Source organism: Drosophila simulans, chromosome 3L (genome assembly GCF_016746395.2).
Source record: "Drosophila simulans strain w501 chromosome 3L, Prin_Dsim_3.1, whole genome shotgun sequence".
Taxonomy (NCBI): domain Eukaryota; kingdom Metazoa; phylum Arthropoda; class Insecta; order Diptera; family Drosophilidae; genus Drosophila; species Drosophila simulans.
In genome coordinates, this window is record NC_052522.2 from 13748198 (window position 1) to 13769788 (window position 21591).

A 21591-nucleotide genomic window follows, 5' to 3' on the forward strand; every position below is an offset into this window, starting at 1 on the left:
ACAGGCTTGTAGAACTTTTGCTTGGATTTAGTTTTGATATGATTTGGGATTGATTTGGTTTAGTTGGACAGATTTTTTTATAGTGCTATGTGATTAGACTTGAGCATTCGATTGGGTATATGATTTAGTTTTGACATAGTAAAACGCGTTGATTTGTTTGAAAACACAAAATTGCATTTATTTCTATATACTCCCAACATCAAACCAACACCGAACTCCAGATATGTGTCTACTCATCGCATGTATAGCATAGTTGAGTACAAATACGCACATACATATGTATATGCTTGTATAGATGTATATGTAACGATCTTTATAGCTGCTGTAATTCGTACTATTGAGAACGGATCTATAGATAGGATAAATCATGGAACCAAACGATGTAGAGCACATCAACTACGGTCAACAACCTTGGTATCAAATATTAAATAATATAACCATCGAGTAAGTAATTTACATTTGATCTACACATTTTTTTCGATTATTGTATTCAGTTGAAACGCCTCTGTAGAAAAATTCGTAAGTCGTAAATTAAAATTGACTATGCACATCCGGCAATCGGAATATGCGTTTAGATTTCTATTCCTACAAAGAACCAAATATCCCCATTTCCTGGCTTAATTTCTCTTACTTTGATCTATTAACACTTTTGATTTATTTCGTGGCGATGGCTTAACGTAATTATTGATTTAGCTAGAACAATCTGGCATTATCCGATCATTATCAATTATCATCGTGAGTACAATTTACAAGAAACTACCGTTGTATAAACCGATTTTGTATAAATTCATATTGCGTATATTTTATCAGTACTATCTCACACTAACGATAAACACTAGACTAATTTAAGCTAATCAATTCATATCGATCTACATAAATGAAAAGCCAAGTGGTATATCAATTCTTCAGCAGCAATTTTCGAATCGGTCTTCGCCATTTTCAAATCCCCTACACTTGGCCTTGTATAACTTCTACAAAAAATGTATGACAATATACACACACGTATAAAATGTTTCGATTTGCTCCTCTACGCATTATAATACACACAAAGGCTGTCTTCTAGTTTGGGAACTCGCTTATCGTCTAATATTACTCACTAAGCTTAAGCCTGACTACAACACGTTTGACGTTCAATTTGAATTAAGATTAAGTAGCAACGGTCTCCTACTACGCAAATTAGATGAGAAATCTTCGATTACTTACGATCTAATTTACAACTCGGGCCTACTTATGCACTAACTTTATAGGGCCTCAGTCGAGGAGCTGCAGGGGCCGTGGTATCCATTCGTACTGCCTGGCGATGATTGGGAGGCAGCTGCTCTCAAAGCAGCCCCGGCTCCAGAGGAACCCGAGGCTCCGCCGGCCTGAGGCTGTATGAACTGTTTAAGGGTTGTTTCCAGCCGGGGAGGATACTGTGGATAAGAATTAGTTAATAACCACGAAAAACCTAATCTTGTAATTCTTAGAATATGATGCAATATCTTTCGAAAGTTTCTATAATTTTTTTAAGCAAATTGACCCCTCATTTACTTGGCCAGGTGTTCCAACTCACCTCCTGGTTTTCATCCACCGATGGCAGCAGCTCGTCCAGTGAGTTGGGCGTCAGGGGACTGGGCGTGGCCATGGTGACGCGACTGAGGGCGCCATGTTGCATCAACGCCTCACCGATGACAATCTGCGGCTTGTTCTGGGTGAGATGCTGCTGCTGCTGCAATCGGGCCAGTCGCAGCTTCATCTCCTGCCGAATCTCCTTCTGCTGCGTCTCCTTCTCGAAGCGCATCATGCTGTAGCTGCGCACCGAGGAGCTGGTGCTGTGCACCGACGCTAGACTTGGTCTTCGAGAACCTACAAACGAAGCAAGCAAAAACACAAAGGTGTCAGCCAGGTGAATCGATGTGGGGAAATATACGGATGGGGTTGCTGTATCAAAACTGAGTGAGTATCGGAGCGTTTTGGTTAGAAGAAACGGCGTGGTAGAGAAAGATAGTAATTTAGATATGAGAAAGAAAGGCGACAGCGATGCAAAGCCACAGCGAAAGATCATTCCGATGCGATTGGAAAGCAAGCTAAGCAAGTGCGATTGGCTATAGACTCCTAAGTTGCTTGTATTTCGAAAATATGTTATTTTAATTCAAAACTGTTTGTAACTAGAACCTAACAAGTACTTTAAAACCGGAATTTAAAAAATTTTGTTTACAGTTTTCTTTCTTTTAGGAATTATATATATTTTAATTTAAAATTAAACTTTTCATTTATTACTCTTGATTGTTTACTAATTACGATTTAGAACATTTACAACATGTAAAACTTTCTTTAATCAGCATAAATTTATTCTTTTCATACGTAATATACACATGTAACTAACCCTCGAGATAAAATTACGTATACGACAAGTGGTACAAACGTATTGACCTTTTCCCTACAACTAGTCCCAAAATGTTGGATAACAATTCGCTAAACTTGCCAAGGAGCTCGCAACTGGTCTGTAGGATAAGAATGAGGACAAACAGGAACTTCATACACGAAAAGTTTTCTTTCAAAATGATGTCATCTTTAGTTGAAAAATTCAAGGCGCACAGGAAGAAAAGTAGTAGACGTAGAAGAAGAGCAAGAAGCGCAGGACATTCACATATAGAGTTGCGGGATTAACATATATGGAAGAACATTTTCATATCGTTTATCGATTCGTGTGTGTGTCTGTAAGTGTGAGAGTGTATGTGTGTGTGTCTATGTGTGTAGGGCTTTAAGGACTCAACCGAATAAGTTCAGGCAAAGGTCAGCCGGAGGTTGAGTGACGTAGAAAATCCTGGCGGCAGACAAGTATCCTTAGCTGCCGGCAGGATGCATGCAATTGCAGTTGTGTGCGTGTTCTTTGTGTCTATGTGAGAGAGTGGTATAATTTGTTCGTAATTTGCAATAGTTGAATATATTAGCTAGAAAATCGTGTGGGGTTATGCTATATTACATTGTATTCGGTGTTAGTTTGGATAGATTTTCTATGAACATAGTCACCGCCATATTGCTTCAATATCATCTTGTCGAAATGTATTACTCATCATCCTTAGAATCCGTGATTTTTTAACAACATTTCCTTTACATTAGTTATTCGTTTAATAACATTAACAGTTTGATTAATTAGTTTGTGGCTTTGTGCGCGTGTATTGCGTTGTGTGTGTGTGTGTGTGTGTGTTATTTGGTAACGATAGAAAAAGTAAAACAATTTAACAACTTGGTATTTGGAAACAGAGGGAGCTCGAAAGCACATTTAACATCGATCATCAAGAAACGTAAAATTTGTTTATAACTTTATCGTTTTTAACTAGACAGAGTTGTCAATTTAAACACTAATTAGACAAGCAGGGGGACAGGTTTAACCAACGCCAATGTACACAAATTAAATTTCAACTGTAAATAAACTGAGCTGAATTAACGATACATGATTATGTGAATACTCAATTTGCGCGATTTAATTATGGCACATGAGACATGATTTTAATACGAATTCTGTTAACTATGCAGGGGGGATTCATTTGGACAATGTAAATGAGTCACAAAGTATTCCGTTGTCGAGTATTTCCGGGTCATGAACAATAAAACATGTAATCAAATTCCATTCGCCGAATTTTGCTCTTCTAATTGAATTACAAATTCCCATGCTTTTTAACTGTACGAATTTTTTAGTACTTAATTTGGAATGAGTCTAGCATTTGCATTTTTCTCGTATACTAAAATAGATACGATATTCAAATATATATGTAAGGACATCATTTGCGATATATAATATCTGATAGAATATCTAAATTTTTCACAGAACAATAGATGTTAAAAATAATGTAATGATTCAAATATACTGTCTGTATTATTCAAATGTACAAATTCAACAATGGAAAGATCGTACACTAAAGACTGAAAGATCTAGAGTTCAGAGTTAGAGAAATGAAAATACAAACTAAGGGCTAGCACAGACTTTGAAATTGATCTCTAACCAGGAGAGGATGCAACCATTGAACAGATACGAGTAGCATATAGTTGACTTTGTTTTTGTTGTGATGTGGAAGTGTCTCTATATTTTGAGTGGACATGGACATGGACATGGCGATGCGGAATGCGGATGGGGATGAGCAGACCACACGATCGTACAAATGGATGCGGGATGACTGATGCTTGAGTTGATTTACCGCAAATCGTGGCGTTTCACTCGCCGGCGTGGGCAGTGCGCCAATTTGCAGGTGATGCAGCTCGGCGCCAGTGGCGAATCCGCCGCTGGAGTCGCCGCCATTGGTGTCGGCATCGCCGTAACCACCAACCACACCGACATGGCCATAGCCGTAGCTGTAGCCGTAGCCACCAACACCACCAGCACCACCACCACCACCACCAGCACCGCCAGCACCAGGATGAGCCGGATCGCTATCGGCATGGGCAATGGCATGGGCATCATGTGCATGAGGGACTGTTGTGCTGGGTTCTATGCTATGCGGACCGCACTCATCGTCCTCATCATCATTGCCCCCAAAATTCTCAATGCCATTCATGCCCAATAATGTCCTAAATCTATCCTGATTCCTCGACCTCGCCGGCGACAGCTCGAAGCTGAGCAGATGCCGCTGGTGGTTCAGTTGCTTCTGCAGGTGGCGGTTCATCGAGAGCGTGCTCTCGCAGCTGCGGCAACCACTCCCACTGCCAGTTCCACCGCCACCACCACCATCATCAAGGTCGTCCCGCGAATGCTGGCTGCAGCCCGCTCCGGATGTGTGCCGCGACGAGGCCCGGGAATTCTGTTTGGACACCGCCGCTATGTGACACGATATGAGCAATATGGCGGCCGATCTAGCCGCACCTGTTCGTGACGTCGACACCAGGATGCCCTTCGAGCCGCCGCTTCCGGACGCCCCTCCACCGCCGGCCCCGCCTGCCACGCCTCCGGCGGCACCCCCGCCCAGTCCGCCGGCCGAGGCTCGTCGGTTGCCGTAGGAGCCAATCGATCCCGTCGACCGGATGCTGGAACGCGACGACGGACGCGCCGAGTGAACGGTAAGCGGTATCCCTGAAAACAAGGTCATACAGTTATGAGTAAGCTGAATATCAGTACAAACTTCAAGCTAACAAATAAATATATATAAATATATAAAGAGGTAGTTATACAATGGAGATCACCAGATATAAAAAAAGAATAACTAATTATAAAACAATTATTCTATTTCAGTTTACAGATGAAGGGTTGAGAGTAAAGGATGTATTGTTATGCTATTAGTTCACTACGAAAAGAACATAAATCTGTATCTTTATTAAAAATTATTTAGTTTTCTAAAGGACATAACATTGTGGACATTGGAGAATAGATTGAACCACTCACCTGTATCGCTGGAATACAGAATGGGCGGCGGAATGCTGGCATCTCCGTAATTTCGATGCCGCGGATACTTCGTCTTGCTGAACAGATGCAGCACCATGCAGATGAGCCCGGCCAGAACTGCTATGCCCGTGGAGACGCCCAACAAGGTGGGCAGATCCGAGCTCAGTTCGCTGAGATCTATAGAAATAAAAAATGATTAAACATGAATTCCCATAATTGGTAACATAATGATTTTAGGTAACAGCAGCTAATGCTACTTATGCTCCAAAGTATGTTACGATATATTAGAACCATTTAAGTTGTTTATTTGAGTAAAAAAAATATTACCTGGAGTGCAAAAGACACGGCGCGTTGGCTTCACGTAGCTGACTGAGTGAAATCCGCTGGCACACTGGCACATCGCATTGTGCCGCACCTGAACACAAAGGGAGTTCTCGTCGTTGTAGATGCAGGTCTCGTCGTAGAAACACTGATCGCCCAGTTTTTTAGCTGTAAATCAATGATATTGGTAATTAATATATATCTAATCCATATGCTGAGCAGCAGCAAGAACTTCTTACGTTTGGCGCAACCCTTTATCAGTCCAAGTTGCACTGGGTAGTTGCGTTCGCAGCTGCAGGTCTGCGAATCCTTGTCGCAGGATACGTGCAGCAGCTTGACGTCACACTTTAGCTCGTTGCACGGCGCTCCAATATATTTCCCCTTAGCTGCAATGCGCAAACCCAATTTGCATTAACAATTAAGACGTCTTTAAAAGAATGCAAATTAAATGAATGTCAGGCCATCAAAACGAGCAAAAGCCTGGCGCACAGTTTAAGGACTTATTGAGCTTTAAATATTCCTCTTAATTGGTATTTAAAATCAATTGGTGTTGAAAAAAAATGTGTGCACATGCTTGCCACTAAACTGTAAAATATATAATATTTCACAATTGCAATACAAGCGAAAAGGAATTATAGTTATAAATGGAATTTACAATGCACTTTTCTCAGAAGTAATTTACTAACAAATTATCAAATGTGGTAAAATATTTCGTACGTTTATCAGAATTCAGACCAACCGTAAATCATAAAATTTAATTGTCTGCAAACAAATATGAAATGCAATCCTCTTAGAAACCAATATTATAGGCTGACACATTAACAACGCAAATTACCAAATTTGTCAGAAATAAATTGGTTGTTCATAGTAGTTGCAAATATGCATATATTAAATGTTACTATCAGCTTTCGCCGTTGACATGCAAATTGCATCAAAATTGAATATTTAATTGCACACCGAATATCAATTGCATTAAAATCTCAATTTGCTTTTTGGAAACACTTATAATGGGCTACCATCGTGTGCTTTGGTATTTGGTAATTCCCGCATCGTGGCCAAGATAAAATGGATGGGACCGTGAATCATGCAGTTGCAGCTGCTGCGGCAGATGCGGCACAAGGTGCACAGGACGTGCCAATAATAAAAGTTAAACAACAACCATGAAAGGACCCGGAATGGCGACTGGATGTTGTGCAATTTATGGCACTCATGATCTCGGCGGTTTTTGGGCTTGGGAATCCGCAACCGAGCAAAGGTCAATGCAAACTAACGAAATGCAGCGCCGACCAAGTGCATTATCAACAAAAATTCCATTTATTTCGGTTCGCAAATGCAGCAGCCACAAATATTCATTTACGAAATGGGATTATACAAAAGGGGCGCACAGATAAGTTTTCACAGCAAGTACTTGTATTTAAGGACTTAATTAAGTAACTGGTGTGTATGTATTTAAACAAAAATAAAAGCTGCAAAACTGGGATTATATGTGCAACATAAATAGATGCAAGTTATTTTATAGTTCTAGAATTTGGGATTTCTTTAAACTTATTTGTTTTATAGTTTCTCAAGAGCTTTAAAATAGTTTTTGAAATAAATCGATGTGATTTTTGAACCCGAACCCACCTGACTTATTATTAAGCAAGGCCTCCAATTCGTCGACGTCGTCCGGATAACTGCCATAGTCGTCATCATCAGGCACATTGGCGGCATCACGCTTCCGCGTGCGTTTCTCGCTATGCTCATGCTGTTGCTGCTGCGTTCCGCTATCCAGTTCCATCGTGCTGGAGATGTTCAGCAAGATCGGAATGGCAGCCGAGTCGGAGGACGTGGCCAGGACAGAGGCGGACACGGAGGCGTGGAGCAGGAGGAGGCAGCCGTAGAGTAGCACGGCCTGGCCCAGTTGCATGGCCATCAGGTGGCAGCCGTGTGGATGCAGCTGCTGCTGTTGTTGATGTTGTTGCTGTGGATGCAGTTGCAGTTGCAATTGCAGCGCCATCAGCTGCAGTCGCCGCAGTAGACAAGGCAACGTTAACTTCGCCATTTTGTCATTTTCGCACCGCCAACCGCTACTCAACACATTCGCAATTGTTTGCGAACTTTCGCCATTTGGCCAAGAAGTTTCCGTTGGCGTCGTTAGCAGTTTCAGTTTATGTTTTAGTTTGCAGCTCGAGTTTCGGTTTTCGTTTGCGTTTCCGCTGCCTCAGTGGTTTATAGCTCGCTTTGGACAAATTGGCCAAACCCCGGTGCACATTACGTATACGTCATGCTGCACATTACGTATACGTCGCCGGCCGCTGTTGTTGTTCCTGGTGCTGCTGGTGGTGGTAGTGGTGCTCCTGCTGCTGCTGCTGCTCCTGATGATGATGATGTTTAGCCTTGTCCCGCCTGCCGTTGTCGAGTGGCCAACTAGCTAGCTGCCTGCCCTGCATGATAATTTTATATAATTTGCCCCCGCTGCCACAAATCGGCTCGAGTGGCGCTTGTTTTTGTTGTTTGTACTTCTGCCGTTGCGGTTGCGGTCAGCAGCGTCATCATCTTCGAGTGACCCACTAATGTGTGTTGCATGTGCAGCAACGCTGCACGTCTGCCGCCGCCTTCTAGTCGGGTATTAATTCCATGCAAACTGCAGATTTATGGCACGAACTTTGCGAATCTGGGTTGGTCTTCTCTTTCGGTCTGCCGCGGCTCGTTATCCCGAGCTGAAATTGCACGAAAAAAGGTCAAACATATAAATTTGTGCTTTAACTAAAATAACCATAAATAATATGACTAGTGCGTGCCATCACATTAAATAATCACGTAGATTACGCGTTTGAAAACGTTTTCTGAACGTGAAGCCATTTTTACTGCGTGTAGATAAAGTGGATCTATAAACGTTTGTATTATATTGTAGCCGCCAAACAATTAATTATTTTATTTCACAAAATAAAACGTTATATATTTACTTGATTTATATAAAGTCTGTACAGGTAACAAGGGGTTAATATTATCATCTACAATTTCTAAAACAAATTGATAATCAAAAAACATCTACACAGCTGGCCCAAAGTAAACGAATGTGTGTGTGTTTACTTATATATTTAATCATATTTACTTTTGATTCATGAAAAACGAGATTCGACTGATATGTTGGTATATAAACCAGAGAATTGAGCTTTCTTCGTTTAGATCACAGAATCACCCCAAAACGAAAATGAAACTTCTTCTGGTTCTGGCATTGGCAGTCTTCGTAGCCCACGTGGCTGTGGCCCAGACAACTGATTCGTCTGACGATGGAGATTACTCTTACGATTACGCTGATGACAACGACACTACAGGAAACTCCGAAGACAACACTGCAGATTCTGGAGACAGTACTGATAGCTCCACTGACGTCGACAGTGGAAACGACTCGGGGGACGTCGATTCCTATGACGACTACGAGGGCTCTAGCGATGTTACGGAAGCACCAACTGCTGCTCCAGTTGCCAAAAAGAACAAGAGGGCTGGTGCCAGGAAAAACAACAGGAACAACAAGAATCGGGCAGCAGCTAAACGTCGCAATGCCGCCGCTGCCAAGAAAAATAATAACAAGAGGGCGGCTAAGAAGCGAACACCTGTTGCCGCCAAGAAGCGGGCAAATGCTGGAGCCAACAAACGCAGGCGCTCTGGATAAATCCAGTTTATTATATTCGTAGCTACAAATTATTAAAAAAAAAAAACTGTTCCCAAAATTACCAAGATTTTTTTCTATATCATTATTAGTTAGGGTTTGTGTTAATATATTATAATTATAATAATATTTATCAAGAATATATTGGTTGTTTATTATTATTAAATTTGTAAAAAACTTGAATATCACAAAAGTTTTGAAATATATTGAACTATTTCAGCCGATGTTCAAAAGGCAAGAAAACAATTTCCACAATTTTTAATCAGCACGTGTTGTTTTCAGCCATATGTTAATAAATTTCTTTTTGATAGAACAAAAACATACACCGCATATATTTGAAGAATTATATAACTTTAAAGACGTTTAATGTCCTATCTAAAAGAACTTTTTTTTCTATAAGACTACTAGCAGGTCGACTAATGCGTAAACCATAAACAAATTGTTCAAAGATCCAGATAAAACATTTGAGATCGGAATAACCTTGGCTCTTTTAATATAAAAGAGTTTATATTACTTTTGCCTGCTCTAATACGAAATATAATTTCATAAGTTCAACATAAAGCAACCGAAAAATGTTAAACAAATACAAGTAGCATACACACAGCTGTTCTAAGCCACCGAAAATTAAGACGATGAATTTAAAAAACCAATATTTGCATTCTACAGATGTACATAGAAAAATAATGTAAAAAAGCTTTATATATTTTTAAATTTCTTCAGAGAAGAAAAAACTATAAATACCCAGTGTTGAGGACTTTTAACCTCAGACGTTTATAACTAAGGTTACCTATCTGTTCGTTGACTCTATAGATACAAAAAAAAATATGAGGCTGCTGTTGGTTTTAAGCCTGGCCATATTGGTTGCCTTCGTAGCGGGTGCTGATGACACTGCCGATGACTATTACGATTATTACGACTATGGTGATGACTACTATGGCGACTATGATGCAGAGTCCAGTTCGGAAAGTGGTATTGGTGCATCCGGTAGCTCAGAAGATGATGCTAGCACCTCCGAGGACAGCTCCTCCGGCGAAGCTTCCGATAGCTCTGAAACTGACACAGCTAGTTCTTCAGAAACTGGAGATAGCTCCTCCGCAGAAACGGCCTCCAAATCAACTCCAACCAAGGCAAAGAAAGCCGCTGCCCGCAGAAATAGAAGGCGCAGGCGCACCACCTTGGCTCCAAGACGCTCCACCACAGCTGCTCCCAAACGCAAGGCAGTGGCAGCCGCGCCTGCCAAGAAGCAAACACCTGTTGCCCAAAAGAAGAAGACACCTGTGGCAGCCAAGAAGAAGGCGAATGCCGCCGCCAACAAACGCAAACGCACAGGATAAATCATTCATAGTCACTAAAAGTTCTAACATCAGATTTTTAGGAAGACCAAGAGACATCTTGTAGAATCTACATTAGTCTCGGAATATTTCATATGTTGTTTTCTGTACATAAAATCCATTAAAAAAAAAAAACAAAGATAATGAGACGTTTTGTAATTTACCAAAAATATATATTATTAATACAAAATATACAACACTTTCTACAACACACTGATCATTCTTTTGGTAGAAACTAATCTTTAGCAACCGTTTCTGAACACTTAAAATCGAAAGGCAACTAGAAATCAATATTCCCTAAAAGAAAACAAATTCCTTGAATGAAATATTAATTTAATAATAATAAAGAAACTGTTTTCGTTTAAATATAATCTGCAGCCAGATTAGTATAAATAGTGGCCTAGTATTACCGAAGCAATTTTAAGTCAGCTGCATTTTGCTGCATATTTTTAGGCGTTCACATTTACATATCCCAGCGCATTGGCGCATTGTGTTTCTATTTAGACGAAAGCCAATAGCATCTATAAATAGTAATTATGCCCTCATACATGTAGACATAAATGCACAGGGACACTTAATTACTGATGCGCACAGGCGACAATTGTTTAATGGCGAAAGGATAACGAAAAGGGAGGAGGATGAGTAGCGCCATCGGCCGCCACAATGGGCCCATTGTTTTCGATTTCAATGCCGACATTCTGGCAGTGGCATTGCCAACAGAAATCCCGTGTATCCAGTGTACTGCGGCCCAGATGAAAGCCACTCCGCATCCAAGTGTTTGTGTTTGCCCGAGAGAGATCCAATCTTCCAGTGTGTTGGTGGCGGCAAAGCACACATCCATAGGCACACCCACACCCACACCCACACGAATGTTTCCTCTTGTGGCACCCGCTGTGCCGCTTAGTGAGCCAAGTGTGGCAACAATCTGAATCATCGTTTTAGTTTCCCCCCTCCCCCCACAAACACCAGATCACCAGGGTATATGAATCGGTTAGTAGATTCGCCGGGAATCTTCGGTTGGGATGACCACAGTCTATATCTACACCAACCAGGAAATGGTTGAAAATTATCGAAAATATGTATCTACTAGATTTGTAGTTATCTATATATTTAGATTGGTACTGTGGATACCTTTGATGACCGTGAATGTTATAAGTATCCTATTTCAGGATCCCCCAACTAGCTAAGCTTTTACAGGGTATTACACCACACTAACACCGTTTGCAATTGTAGGCAATGGGCTGACGTGGAATCAAAGAGGAGGTGGGTGCGGAGGATAAGGCTGCTGTAATATCTGTGGCTGATGCCTTAAGAGGAAAATGCGATAATGTGCGCTAAACAATGAACAATGCAGAAATGGCATAAAAATAGCCAGAAGTGGGATATGAAGTGGGAGACAGCGGCGGGAATTATAATGGAATATGTGTTTGCCTTCGAGGATGATAACGGCCAGGATGATGGCGGTCGGTGGTGTTGGTCTGGTTAGCACTCACAATGATGTGATGATGATGGCAAGTGCCCGATATATGCAGATTGTAGGTGTGGCTGCTGACGTTGATGGGCACCTCAGGAGGAGCAGATCGTCACATTTTAGATACTGCTTTTGACATTTACATGTTTTGCAATGCAAATCAGATGGGGCACAGACTTGTGCTAAATGAATTGGAAATTTAAGAACGACGACGATTTAGGTTTCGTGAAATATCTGTTTTAAATTATGAGATAATCTTGTCCTTGTTTTTGAAATATGGATAAATATTTAGGGAATTTTGTTTACCCACATATTTTTATCGTTCTATAGTAGATATACTAGTTCTATACCAAAAACAATCTATTATAATTTCTAAGTTGATATCTTTAGCAATATTTAGCACATAAATCAAACTTTTAAGAATTTCACATTGCTCACTTTTTGATAACAATCTTAAACGCCCAACAAAGACATAAACTTCCTCCTTGTGGATGTATAATTTGAAAAACAATTTGCATTTCCTCGAGGGCAATTCATTTTCCATTCCTTCGGAGCGGCAAAAAGTGGCAGAGAGCAGGGAAACTAAAAGTTTCCGCACTCCAAAGAAATTTTCTCTAACAAGGCATTTAGTTGGCAAACAAAAATACGTGCATATTTCTAACCCGACGGTGGGCAGAATGTTTATGTAATTACCGACACGTTTATAAGCGATGGCGTTTTTGTCAGCAGGACAAGGGGCATAGGGGCAAAGGACTCGAAGAAAGTGAGCGAGTAACTAGCAAAGAGCAGAGCAATTTATGTAAGTGCGAGATATTTTTATGTCTCGGCAAACCATTAAAATGTGCATAATGCAATCCCTTCCAGCACTTTGCATATAAATTTCCACCGGCTGCGGCAAGAAGCGGCATAGCGGAAATGCAAGTCCAATAACAAGCGCAGTCGAGAACGAAAGGGATTGGCATGGGCTTAGTGGACATTGTATACACTGCTAAAAAGGGGGTTGCAAATTCCAATTTCATTTTATTCAGACAGAATCAATAATGTTCGCTACGTTTCCGGCTTGTGTGAATCTAGTTAGATTATTGATTTCGTAATGCCTATTTATGTTTCACATATATTTATTTAATTGACGTTTAAAATAAATAGTTTATAAGACTTTCATATTAAATCTTCCAAATTAATAAGATCACATCAAATCACAATTTTATATGTACAATTATATACATTATTATTCCTCTTTGGATTTTTAACCCTTTTTTACACCATGTAGACCAAAATAGCTTATTTTTTGAGTGCCCACACTTGCAATGCCAATGTGAATGAACGCACATCCTGCTACTTCTATGTGTTTGTGTGTGTGTGTACTAGGATATACCTCAGAACCTCTCCGAAGGGAGAGGGGCACCGTTACAGTAACGGTAACGGAAGCAACGAACGCAAACATCATCCTGCATTCTGCATCGCCGAAGCTTGTCCCTCTCTCTCTCTCTGTCTCCCTTCCTCTCCGAGAAGAGAAAGTCGTAGAGAGCGGGAGAGCGGTGCGCCTGCCCCTAGAGAGTACCGTTGTTTCTAGCGGTACATAGGGCTTTGCGGAAACTGCACTCGTGTGCGTGTGTGTGGGGGTCCTACTTTTAGGCACTGATAAAGGCAAATTTACATACGCCGAAATGCCCCACCGCCCCCAGACTCCCGCCCACTTGGTTTCGGCCACGGCTTTTGGCTTCTTATGTGTCGCCGATGCCGATGCCGTTTAAAATGTAGGTTACACACAGCGAAAGAGGACCCGCAGACGCACACAAATCACATTCACACAAAAACATTCGCACACATTCGGAGCGAGAGAGAGAGAGAGAGAGTAGCGCACACATGCACGTGTATACGTACATGCAATATATTTTAGCACTTTCCGTTTTCCCTTCGGAACGTGTCCTGCTCTAAGGTAATAAAAGTTTTACAATTTTTTGGTTACACACACACACGCGCGCGCCTATTTGTGTGTGTGTGTGTGTGCTTGGCTTTTGTCTTTCACTGGGAGCCCAAGTCAGCTGGGCCTTACAGATTTTGATTCCCACAAATTCAAAGTTACGGACTCCGTGACCCGTAAAAGTATGCTACCAAAACGAACTATTCGCCAGTTTTGCGAGAGATTAAAACGTGAGAAAATTAAAAAATGTTTTTTGGCAAACTTTTGAGAAGGGCTCATAAATAAAAAAGTTGTACCTTTCAGCTTATTTCCAGGAATTTGCTTTGTTATCTAAAAACTACATTTACTAGTATAATATTAAATGGAAATAAAATGTTACTATTTGCTAATTCTCAACATAGAATAAAAATTTAAATACAGATTTGCTAGGTTCGCACCTATGATTTTGATTATCTGCACTAAATGGTTAATTATTTCTCCCTAAAAGACTATATTATTTTTAAGTACATATTGAATCACATCAATTGGGCTAATAGGGCAAAACAAAAATGCTTCATATTGCAAACAATCCTTTCACAAAGAAGCTCTTATTCGCTGCTCAAAATGAAATTTTCGTTCCACGTCAATATCCAATTACACCTTAAGAGGCATTCAAGGTCTCCTAGCATCCTGCTGCTTGTGCTTTTCCACGAACATAATTTATATTGTTTTTGTTGACTTTTTGATGACCGACTGTGTGAGTTGGTGAGCGGCGGAATAGAGAAAATGTAACAACTGTGACAAGGGCAGGAAATGCTCCTCTAGCCCCATAATACTATACAGATTTGAACCAAAAACACATACATATATACGCCAACAGCTATGTACATATGTATTGTATTGTAGTACCTATGTATGTGGATGGATCGTGTACATATGTATATGTTCGTCTGGGAGTTCTTGTTTTTGTGTGGGGATTCAAAATGCCTGCCAAAACAGCCAATAAGGAACCAATCAGCGATAAATCAAAGTTTGATTTCATTTTCAGCAACGTTGCTACCTTTTTCGGACTGCTTTTCCTCCGCTGCCAATTACAGAAACATTGTGTTTTCGCCTATCGAGTTGAAACTTTCACATAATTCGCCTAACTTGGCGTTTAAAACATTTAACTTTTGCCAATTCGGGGCAGGCAAAACTTTTAGCCTCACTGGCACGCACACACAAGCACTTTTCGTTTAATTTTTAATGCACTTTTAATTGCGTTTTCTTGTACGGCGCACTTGTACGGTTTGCAGTGCATTAATCCACGTCTTACAACATTCCCAGATATCTGTGTGTTGTCTAGTTCTTGCTGGTATAAAAAAAACCATGCGATTTGGGAATCGAACTTGTGCGATTGGCGAACTTAACGGTACTGAGCCGAACCCACAGCTGTAACGGTAAAGAACGATGTGTGGGCGAGGACGACAACGACGACGATGCTGCTCCTTCGGTGGTTGCTTGACATCTGCTCGGGGTCCTTTCGGGATCCCGTGCTATCCGACTATCGGTGGCTCGGTGGAGAGCGGGCGCAATGCAGCAAAACTTGGCGTAGGTTCAAGTTCCGAAGCGGGGATGAGACTTTATATCGCTGACCAGGACTCTGAGAGAAATGAGAGAGCAGAGAGAGAGTCGTTGTGATGAGACAGATGAGTGACTGACTGCCTATTCGTCCTAACTGTCAGCTGTTTAACAAATTTAAAAATTGAATTTTTCCGATCCCAAGACACGGTTTCATCTTTTTTTCTAGAAAATCGTTCTATTTTAATCTTGAATATTTTTTATTAAAAGCTTAGCCCGAAGGAAGTGCATCCAATATCTTGAAATAAAAACAAAAACATTTAATCTCAGTGATGAGCACTATGGTCACACTAGATGTATAAAATATCGGTATAACCATGTGCACCCTGTGCAATAAAAAATTTAATTGCTATCGATATTTAAAATAATATTGAAAATTGAAACTATACCTCTTAAGCTACAAAATCAAAGCATGTGATATTTTATTAAAATAAAGAAGCAATTCTTGAGTAAGTTAACAGAATTGAGATTTAAGTTCTTTAAAAGTCAATTACTAATAAAGAAATGCTCTTAAATTAAAAAAAAATGTTAACGGGTTACATAGAATTGCGAATAACTTGTAGAATAAAATACTACCATAAAAAACCAAAAACCGTTGATAAGCTCTTATTATAAACTTAAAAGCTCTTCAACCGATGAATACCGATGTTTTTCACGGCGGCGTTATCTTCTCACCCATAGAAAGTTGTTGTTAAAGCAGTCGGACTATTGAGCCGGCAGAACAGTTTAATTCTTCGAAAAGATAGGTAGTTTAGTAAAGTCGGGATCAATTAATATTCCATACAATTCTCTGGTGAATTCTCTAGAATGCAAGTGTTTTTAGCTTTAGCCCTGCTCGCAGGCTTGGCTTTCTCAGGTGAGTTATAGACGTTAGAATGCTGAAGTGTTTAGCCAAACAAAGAATAATTGTTTCTGCGTTTGTGTGCGCTTTAAACTAATGCACACAGGCATATATTAAAACAATCGAGGTCATCGTTTTAGAATTGAAACTTTGCCTTATCAGTGTTTTTGCCATAAAGTATATTTAAAAAGTGAAAAAATTACATTTTTATTTAACTTTCAAATTAGATCAAATAAACGTAATTTGATTTTTAAATGGTTAGAATTATATTCCGTCCAGTGGGCATGTACTGCTATTTTGACCGCAGCTGTGTATATGTACATACATATGTACATATATACAACGTATATAAGCAATGGCGTGAGCTTGAGCCTCGATGGCTGCCCTTTACCGTTTCTTATTGTCAAATTCCCGCTCATTTTTTTCTCATCTGAATCTCTCCACACTTTCGCCAACGACAATAGCAAATGCCACGAATCCACCGAAATGGGATCCAAACTACATAGTCAAAGGAACCCTGTATATTCCGTATGCCGAGATTGCGGAACCCTTCTACGCCTGGTATGACAAGAATACGAAGCGATCCCGCATCGATTACTACGGCGGAATGGTGAAGACGTACCAGCTGGCTGGCGAGGGTCAGTACGGAACCCTGCTGAAGCTGGCACCGATTACCACCAAGACGGAGAACAACAAGCTAACCTGTCTGCAGGTGAATGGTACCGCCGACCAGACTGTCGATATTCAGAGCATCCTGCCCGATGCGAAACCCTTTAGCTTGGTGGGCACCGAGTCCTTTTTGGGCTACACGTGCGACAAGTTCCGCCTGGAGTCGACCATTGGCCAAAAGAAGAACATCTATACGCTGTGGGTGCGGTACAAGAAGTCGCCTCATTATCCCTCCAGCCGAATGCCCATTCCCGTGCGCTACGAGATGAGGGGCTATAACACCCTGCTGGGATCCCACTACGATCATTACTACTTGGACTACGACAGCTACGAGCACGATGATATTCCCAACGAGGTGTTCGAGATCGATGACAGCCTGCAGTGCGTCGGATTCCCCGGACCCGGCACCGGTCACTATGCCACCTTCAATCCCATGCAGGAGTTCATATCCGGAACCGATGAGCATGTGGACAAGGCCTTCCATCACTTCAAGCGCAAGCATGGAGTTGCTTATCACAGCGACACGGAGCACGAGCATCGCAAGAACATCTTCCGTCAGAACCTGCGCTACATCCACTCCAAGAACCGGGCCAAACTCACCTACACGCTGGCCGTCAATCACTTGGCCGACAAGACCGAAGAGGAGCTGAAGGCACGACGCGGATACAAATCATCCGGCATCTACAACACCGGCAAACCGTTCCCCTATGATGTGCCCAAGTACAAGGACGAGATTCCCGACCAGTACGACTGGCGCCTATACGGCGCTGTCACTCCGGTGAAGGGTGGGTTCTTTCATTCCATAAGTTCTTACTTAGATGTCTTTGATAATAATTAATTGCTTAAAACGTAAACTACCCTTAGATCAATCTGTGTGCGGATCGTGCTGGTCATTTGGCACCATTGGCCACCTGGAGGGCGCCTTCTTCCTGAAGAACGGCGGCAATCTGGTCCGGCTTTCCCAGCAGGCGCTGATTGACTGCTCGTGGGCCTATGGCAACAATGGCTGCGATGGTGGCGAGGACTTCCGCGTTTACCAGTGGATGCTGCAGTCCGGCGGAGTGCCCACGGAGGAGGAGTACGGTCCCTATCTGGGCCAGGATGGCTACTGTCACGTCAACAACGTGACGCTGGTGGCACCTATTAAGGGATTCGTCAATGTGACCTCCAACGATCCGAATGCCTTCAAGCTGGCTCTGCTCAAGCACGGTCCTCTGTCGGTGGCCATTGATGCTTCTCCCAAGACATTTAGCTTCTACTCGCACGGAGTTTACTATGAGCCAACGTGCAAGAACGATGTAGATGGACTGGATCATGCTGTCTTGGCCGTGGGCTATGGCTCCATCAACGGAGAGGACTACTGGCTGGTGAAGAACTCGTGGTCCACCTACTGGGGCAACGATGGCTACATCCTGATGTCGGCCAAGAAGAACAATTGCGGTGTTATGACCATGCCCACTTACGTGGAGATGTAGATCGTCCCGCTCCCACCTACATATTTCTTATTTTGTGTACCCTTTTTATTTCCACGCCCCCAGGGCGCTAAATATGCAATACATTTCATGAACTCTTTTGTAATCCAAGTCTTTTGAATCTTATCACTGCTCCGCCTGGCCGGAGATGGAGCTATGTTTAGCTTGGGCCATTATCTGCGCAGTCCATGGTGTTTCTTAAGTCCGATAAGCCTGGAAGACAATGACCAGTTACCAGTTGAACTTTGCGCAAGTTGCAACAGTTTTATGCGAATCGGGGTCTTTGCCATTAGTAGTGGAAATAATTTCTACAGTAAAAACTCGCTACATTTTTAAAAAATTTTAATCATGTAATTATGAAAACTGTTCTATAAAGTCTACATTTAATTAGTTCTAATGACCTTTACTTTAAATAATAAATTTTATTTAGTTTTTCAATTGCAATAAATTACAAATTTACCATAAAGAATACTTTCAACTGATTTTAAAATTTGTACTGCTACACTACTTTTAATTTTATATTAATTGTTCATTTGTACATAATTTATATATAATATATATTTATAAAGTAATTTTCTAATACAAAAAATAAGTCTGAAATTTAAATGCATATTTATTGGCAGAGATGTTGCATCCCTGGAATTGCGCCAATTGGTATTTTTCTGCTATCGCTTGATGGTCATTCGATGCGGTTTAGTTATTATTTTTGAATAGTATTTGCTTGGAATCGAAGGAAGTCCCGAAGACATGAATGAATTAGTGAAGATGTGCCGAGTGTGCATGGACGAGTCGGATGATCTGCTAGACATCTACGACAACAAGAGCTGGGGGGACAGGCTGAGCGCCGATCTACAGAGAACCAAGGAGCCGGAGCCCACGCCGGCTGATTTGCTGAATATCTGCAGCGCATATCCAGTGGATACCGGGGACGGCTTTCCGCTGAAGATTTGCGAGCCGTGCCTGATAAAACTGCGTGAGGCCTTGAGATTCAAGAGGCGCTACACCAGGACCATGGAATACGTAGCGCGCGTGAAGAGGGAGCAAAGCGACAAGGAAACATGCGATCTCCTGGAGGCCGAGGATTGGGACTTTGCGGATCCCATCAAGAGAGAAAACGAGGAGGAGGAGGAGGACGGGGACGATAAGGAGCTGAAGAAGAACAACAACGAGGTGGATAAGAAGCGGCCCTTCAAATGTCCCGACTGCCCCAAAAGCTTCACCGGCAAGGCACAGTTGACCCTACACAGTCGCACCCACACCAAAGTATCCACGAGGACCAAACGAAAAACTCTTAAATAGCCCTACCGATCTCAGCCCATCATTAAGCGCTTGGCAAATTATAGACAACTACAATAGTTATTAATCATCTTATGTCATCATTTTAAAAATAAGTTCAATATATTTTTTAAGTAGAAACAATTTAGGGACTAATGATGAAAGTACATATGGAGTGTAGTTTTAAAAACAATTTTATGTTCTCATATTGATAATAATATAATAAATAAATGATAAGCGGATCGATTCACAATAGTTTTTAAGCAGATTTCTCACTTTGGTTGCGAATACTAGCTTTGTCGACTTAAAACAAGAAGGATTATATGGATTATAAAAATATGAAAATATGAATATACCTTTAACAAATCGTAACTACTTAAGCTTATTTCTTTTTGTTTCTTGGCTCGTCCGTGTCTTCCCTCCCGTGTGAGTTGTCATATGTCTCTGTAGGCCGTTTAGTTGCTTGAACCTTTGCTGGCATATGGAACATTTGAAGGGCTGTTCTCCAGTATGAGTCCGCGTGTGGACTTGCAGTTGGCAGAATTGCCGGAAGCGCTTGGGGCAGTTCGGACAACCGAAGGGACGCTCGCCGGTGTGACAACGTGTGTGGCTCTGCAGGTTGCCCTTCTGGGCAAAGGATCGCGGACATAGGGAGCACTTGTAGGGTCGCTCGCCAGTATGTACGCGCATGTGAATAACTAGGTTTTGTTTTTGGATGAACGACTGCTTGCAGAGCTTGCACCGATATGGTCCGCGACCCCTTTTCGGTTTGTCCCGTATTGAGGCGTCCCAGGTTTTATCATCATCTTCGTGGTCAAGGTCACTATCCGGGCTCCATGAGTCATTATCCGAGTAGGATCTCGCCCTCCTCTTGGACTTATTGTCTGGCGTCTCTATTGGAGCATCACTTTGCGCGAGCTCATGCTCATTGTTGTCTGGTAGAGGAGAAGACATTGGCTGCGGCTCTGGAGACATGTACTTAACCTGTACAAGCTCAACTAAAAGAGGTTCCCCGCCATGAGGTTCGGATGTATCCGGCGTTGCAGCACCTTTAATTACCGAGACCGGCATCTGTGGCTCTATGCTATCCTTTATATTCAGGCAATACTCTATGTCGTCCAGCTCCTTCATCATCAGCCGCAGCTGGTCAAAGTACTGATGGCTCTTTCGGCATTGCCGTCTTAGCCGATAGGCATTTCTTACGGCCTCCGCACACTCCACGCAGATGAACTGTGGCATTCCGTCCTCCTTGTTCACGCTGCATCCGCTGCATTCCCTCAGCATTGTGGCCAAGACCGGCTCCGGCTCCTGGACCCGATTGGAGGCACATGGCTCTGTATATATATCCAACAGGCAGTCGGATTCGTCCCTGCAAACGCGGCACATTTGCGAAATGTCCATCATGGCCGATTTCTAGAGTTTCGTAGGCAGGATCAAAAATAAGCAATATCAACAAAATGCAACTTGAAAATAAAATACCAATCACTGGAATATACCGAAAAAATACCGAATAATCAGCTGTGCTTTGCATTTTATTAATTTATCAGCTTTGATTTATGATTTAAAGATGTTTTTTTAAGCTAAAAATGGGTTTTACATATTTTTTAAATATTTTATTTTAATCTGGCTCTTAGAGCATCAGAATATTCCCCACCTATCGATATACCTAAAAGCTGTACA

General features: G+C 41.7%; 6 protein-coding genes across 8 annotated transcripts; 4 read left to right on the forward strand and 2 right to left on the reverse strand.

Annotated features, from left to right (window-relative positions):
• Nucleotides 1-152: 152 nt before the first annotated feature.
• On the reverse strand, nucleotides 153-15709 carry LOC6737993. Of its 3 annotated transcripts, XM_016169582.3 has the most exons (8): nucleotides 15095-15680; nucleotides 7301-8376; nucleotides 5917-6063; nucleotides 5684-5845; nucleotides 5357-5533; nucleotides 4841-5047; nucleotides 1553-1845; nucleotides 153-1412 (listed from the first exon to the last, which is right to left on the reverse strand). In XM_016169582.3, the coding sequence occupies exons 2-8, from the start codon at nucleotides 7716-7718 to the stop codon at nucleotides 1242-1244; spliced, it is 1575 nt and encodes a 524-aa protein (XP_016031793.1). In that variant the 5' UTR covers nucleotides 7719-8376; nucleotides 15095-15680; the 3' UTR covers nucleotides 153-1241. The 3 variants fall into 3 exon arrangements, with proteins under 3 accessions (XP_016031793.1, XP_039149685.1, XP_039149684.1); XM_039293751.2 differs by lacking the exon at nucleotides 153-1412 and having other exon boundaries at nucleotides 1682-1845; nucleotides 4179-5047; nucleotides 15095-15703; XM_039293750.2 differs by lacking the exon at nucleotides 153-1412 and having other exon boundaries at nucleotides 1703-5047; nucleotides 15095-15709.
• LOC6737995 (pre-intermoult gene 1 protein) lies at nucleotides 8829-9372 on the forward strand. Its single transcript, XM_002084774.4, has one exon. The coding sequence runs from the start codon at nucleotides 8871-8873 to the stop codon at nucleotides 9330-9332; it is 462 nt and encodes a 153-aa protein (XP_002084810.3). The 5' UTR covers nucleotides 8829-8870; the 3' UTR covers nucleotides 9333-9372.
• LOC6737996 (DNA-binding protein HU 2) lies at nucleotides 10079-10782 on the forward strand. Its single transcript, XM_002084775.2, has one exon. It carries the CDS (start codon nucleotides 10154-10156, stop codon nucleotides 10661-10663), a length of 510 nt encoding a protein of 169 aa, XP_002084811.1. The 5' UTR covers nucleotides 10079-10153; the 3' UTR covers nucleotides 10664-10782.
• A 623-nt stretch (nucleotides 15710-16332) lies between the features above and the next one.
• LOC6737997 (digestive cysteine proteinase 1) lies at nucleotides 16333-18742 on the forward strand. The gene is made up of 3 exons (XM_002084776.2): nucleotides 16333-16510; nucleotides 16960-17949; nucleotides 18029-18742. Exons 1-3 carry the CDS (start codon nucleotides 16462-16464, stop codon nucleotides 18637-18639), a joined length of 1650 nt encoding a protein of 549 aa, XP_002084812.1. The 5' UTR covers nucleotides 16333-16461; the 3' UTR covers nucleotides 18640-18742.
• Nucleotides 18743-19296: 554 nt separating this feature from the next.
• Nucleotides 19297-20166, forward strand: LOC6737998. The gene is given in 1 exon segment (XM_002084777.4): nucleotides 19297-20166. A coding segment is annotated over 1 exon segment (624 nt). The 5' UTR covers nucleotides 19297-19311; the 3' UTR covers nucleotides 19936-20166.
• On the reverse strand, nucleotides 20010-21405 carry LOC27206230 (zinc finger protein 500). Its single transcript, XM_016169581.3, has one exon. The coding sequence runs from the start codon at nucleotides 21313-21315 to the stop codon at nucleotides 20284-20286; it is 1032 nt and encodes a 343-aa protein (XP_016031794.1). The 5' UTR covers nucleotides 21316-21405; the 3' UTR covers nucleotides 20010-20283.
• Between the last annotated feature and the right edge of the window lie 186 nt (nucleotides 21406-21591).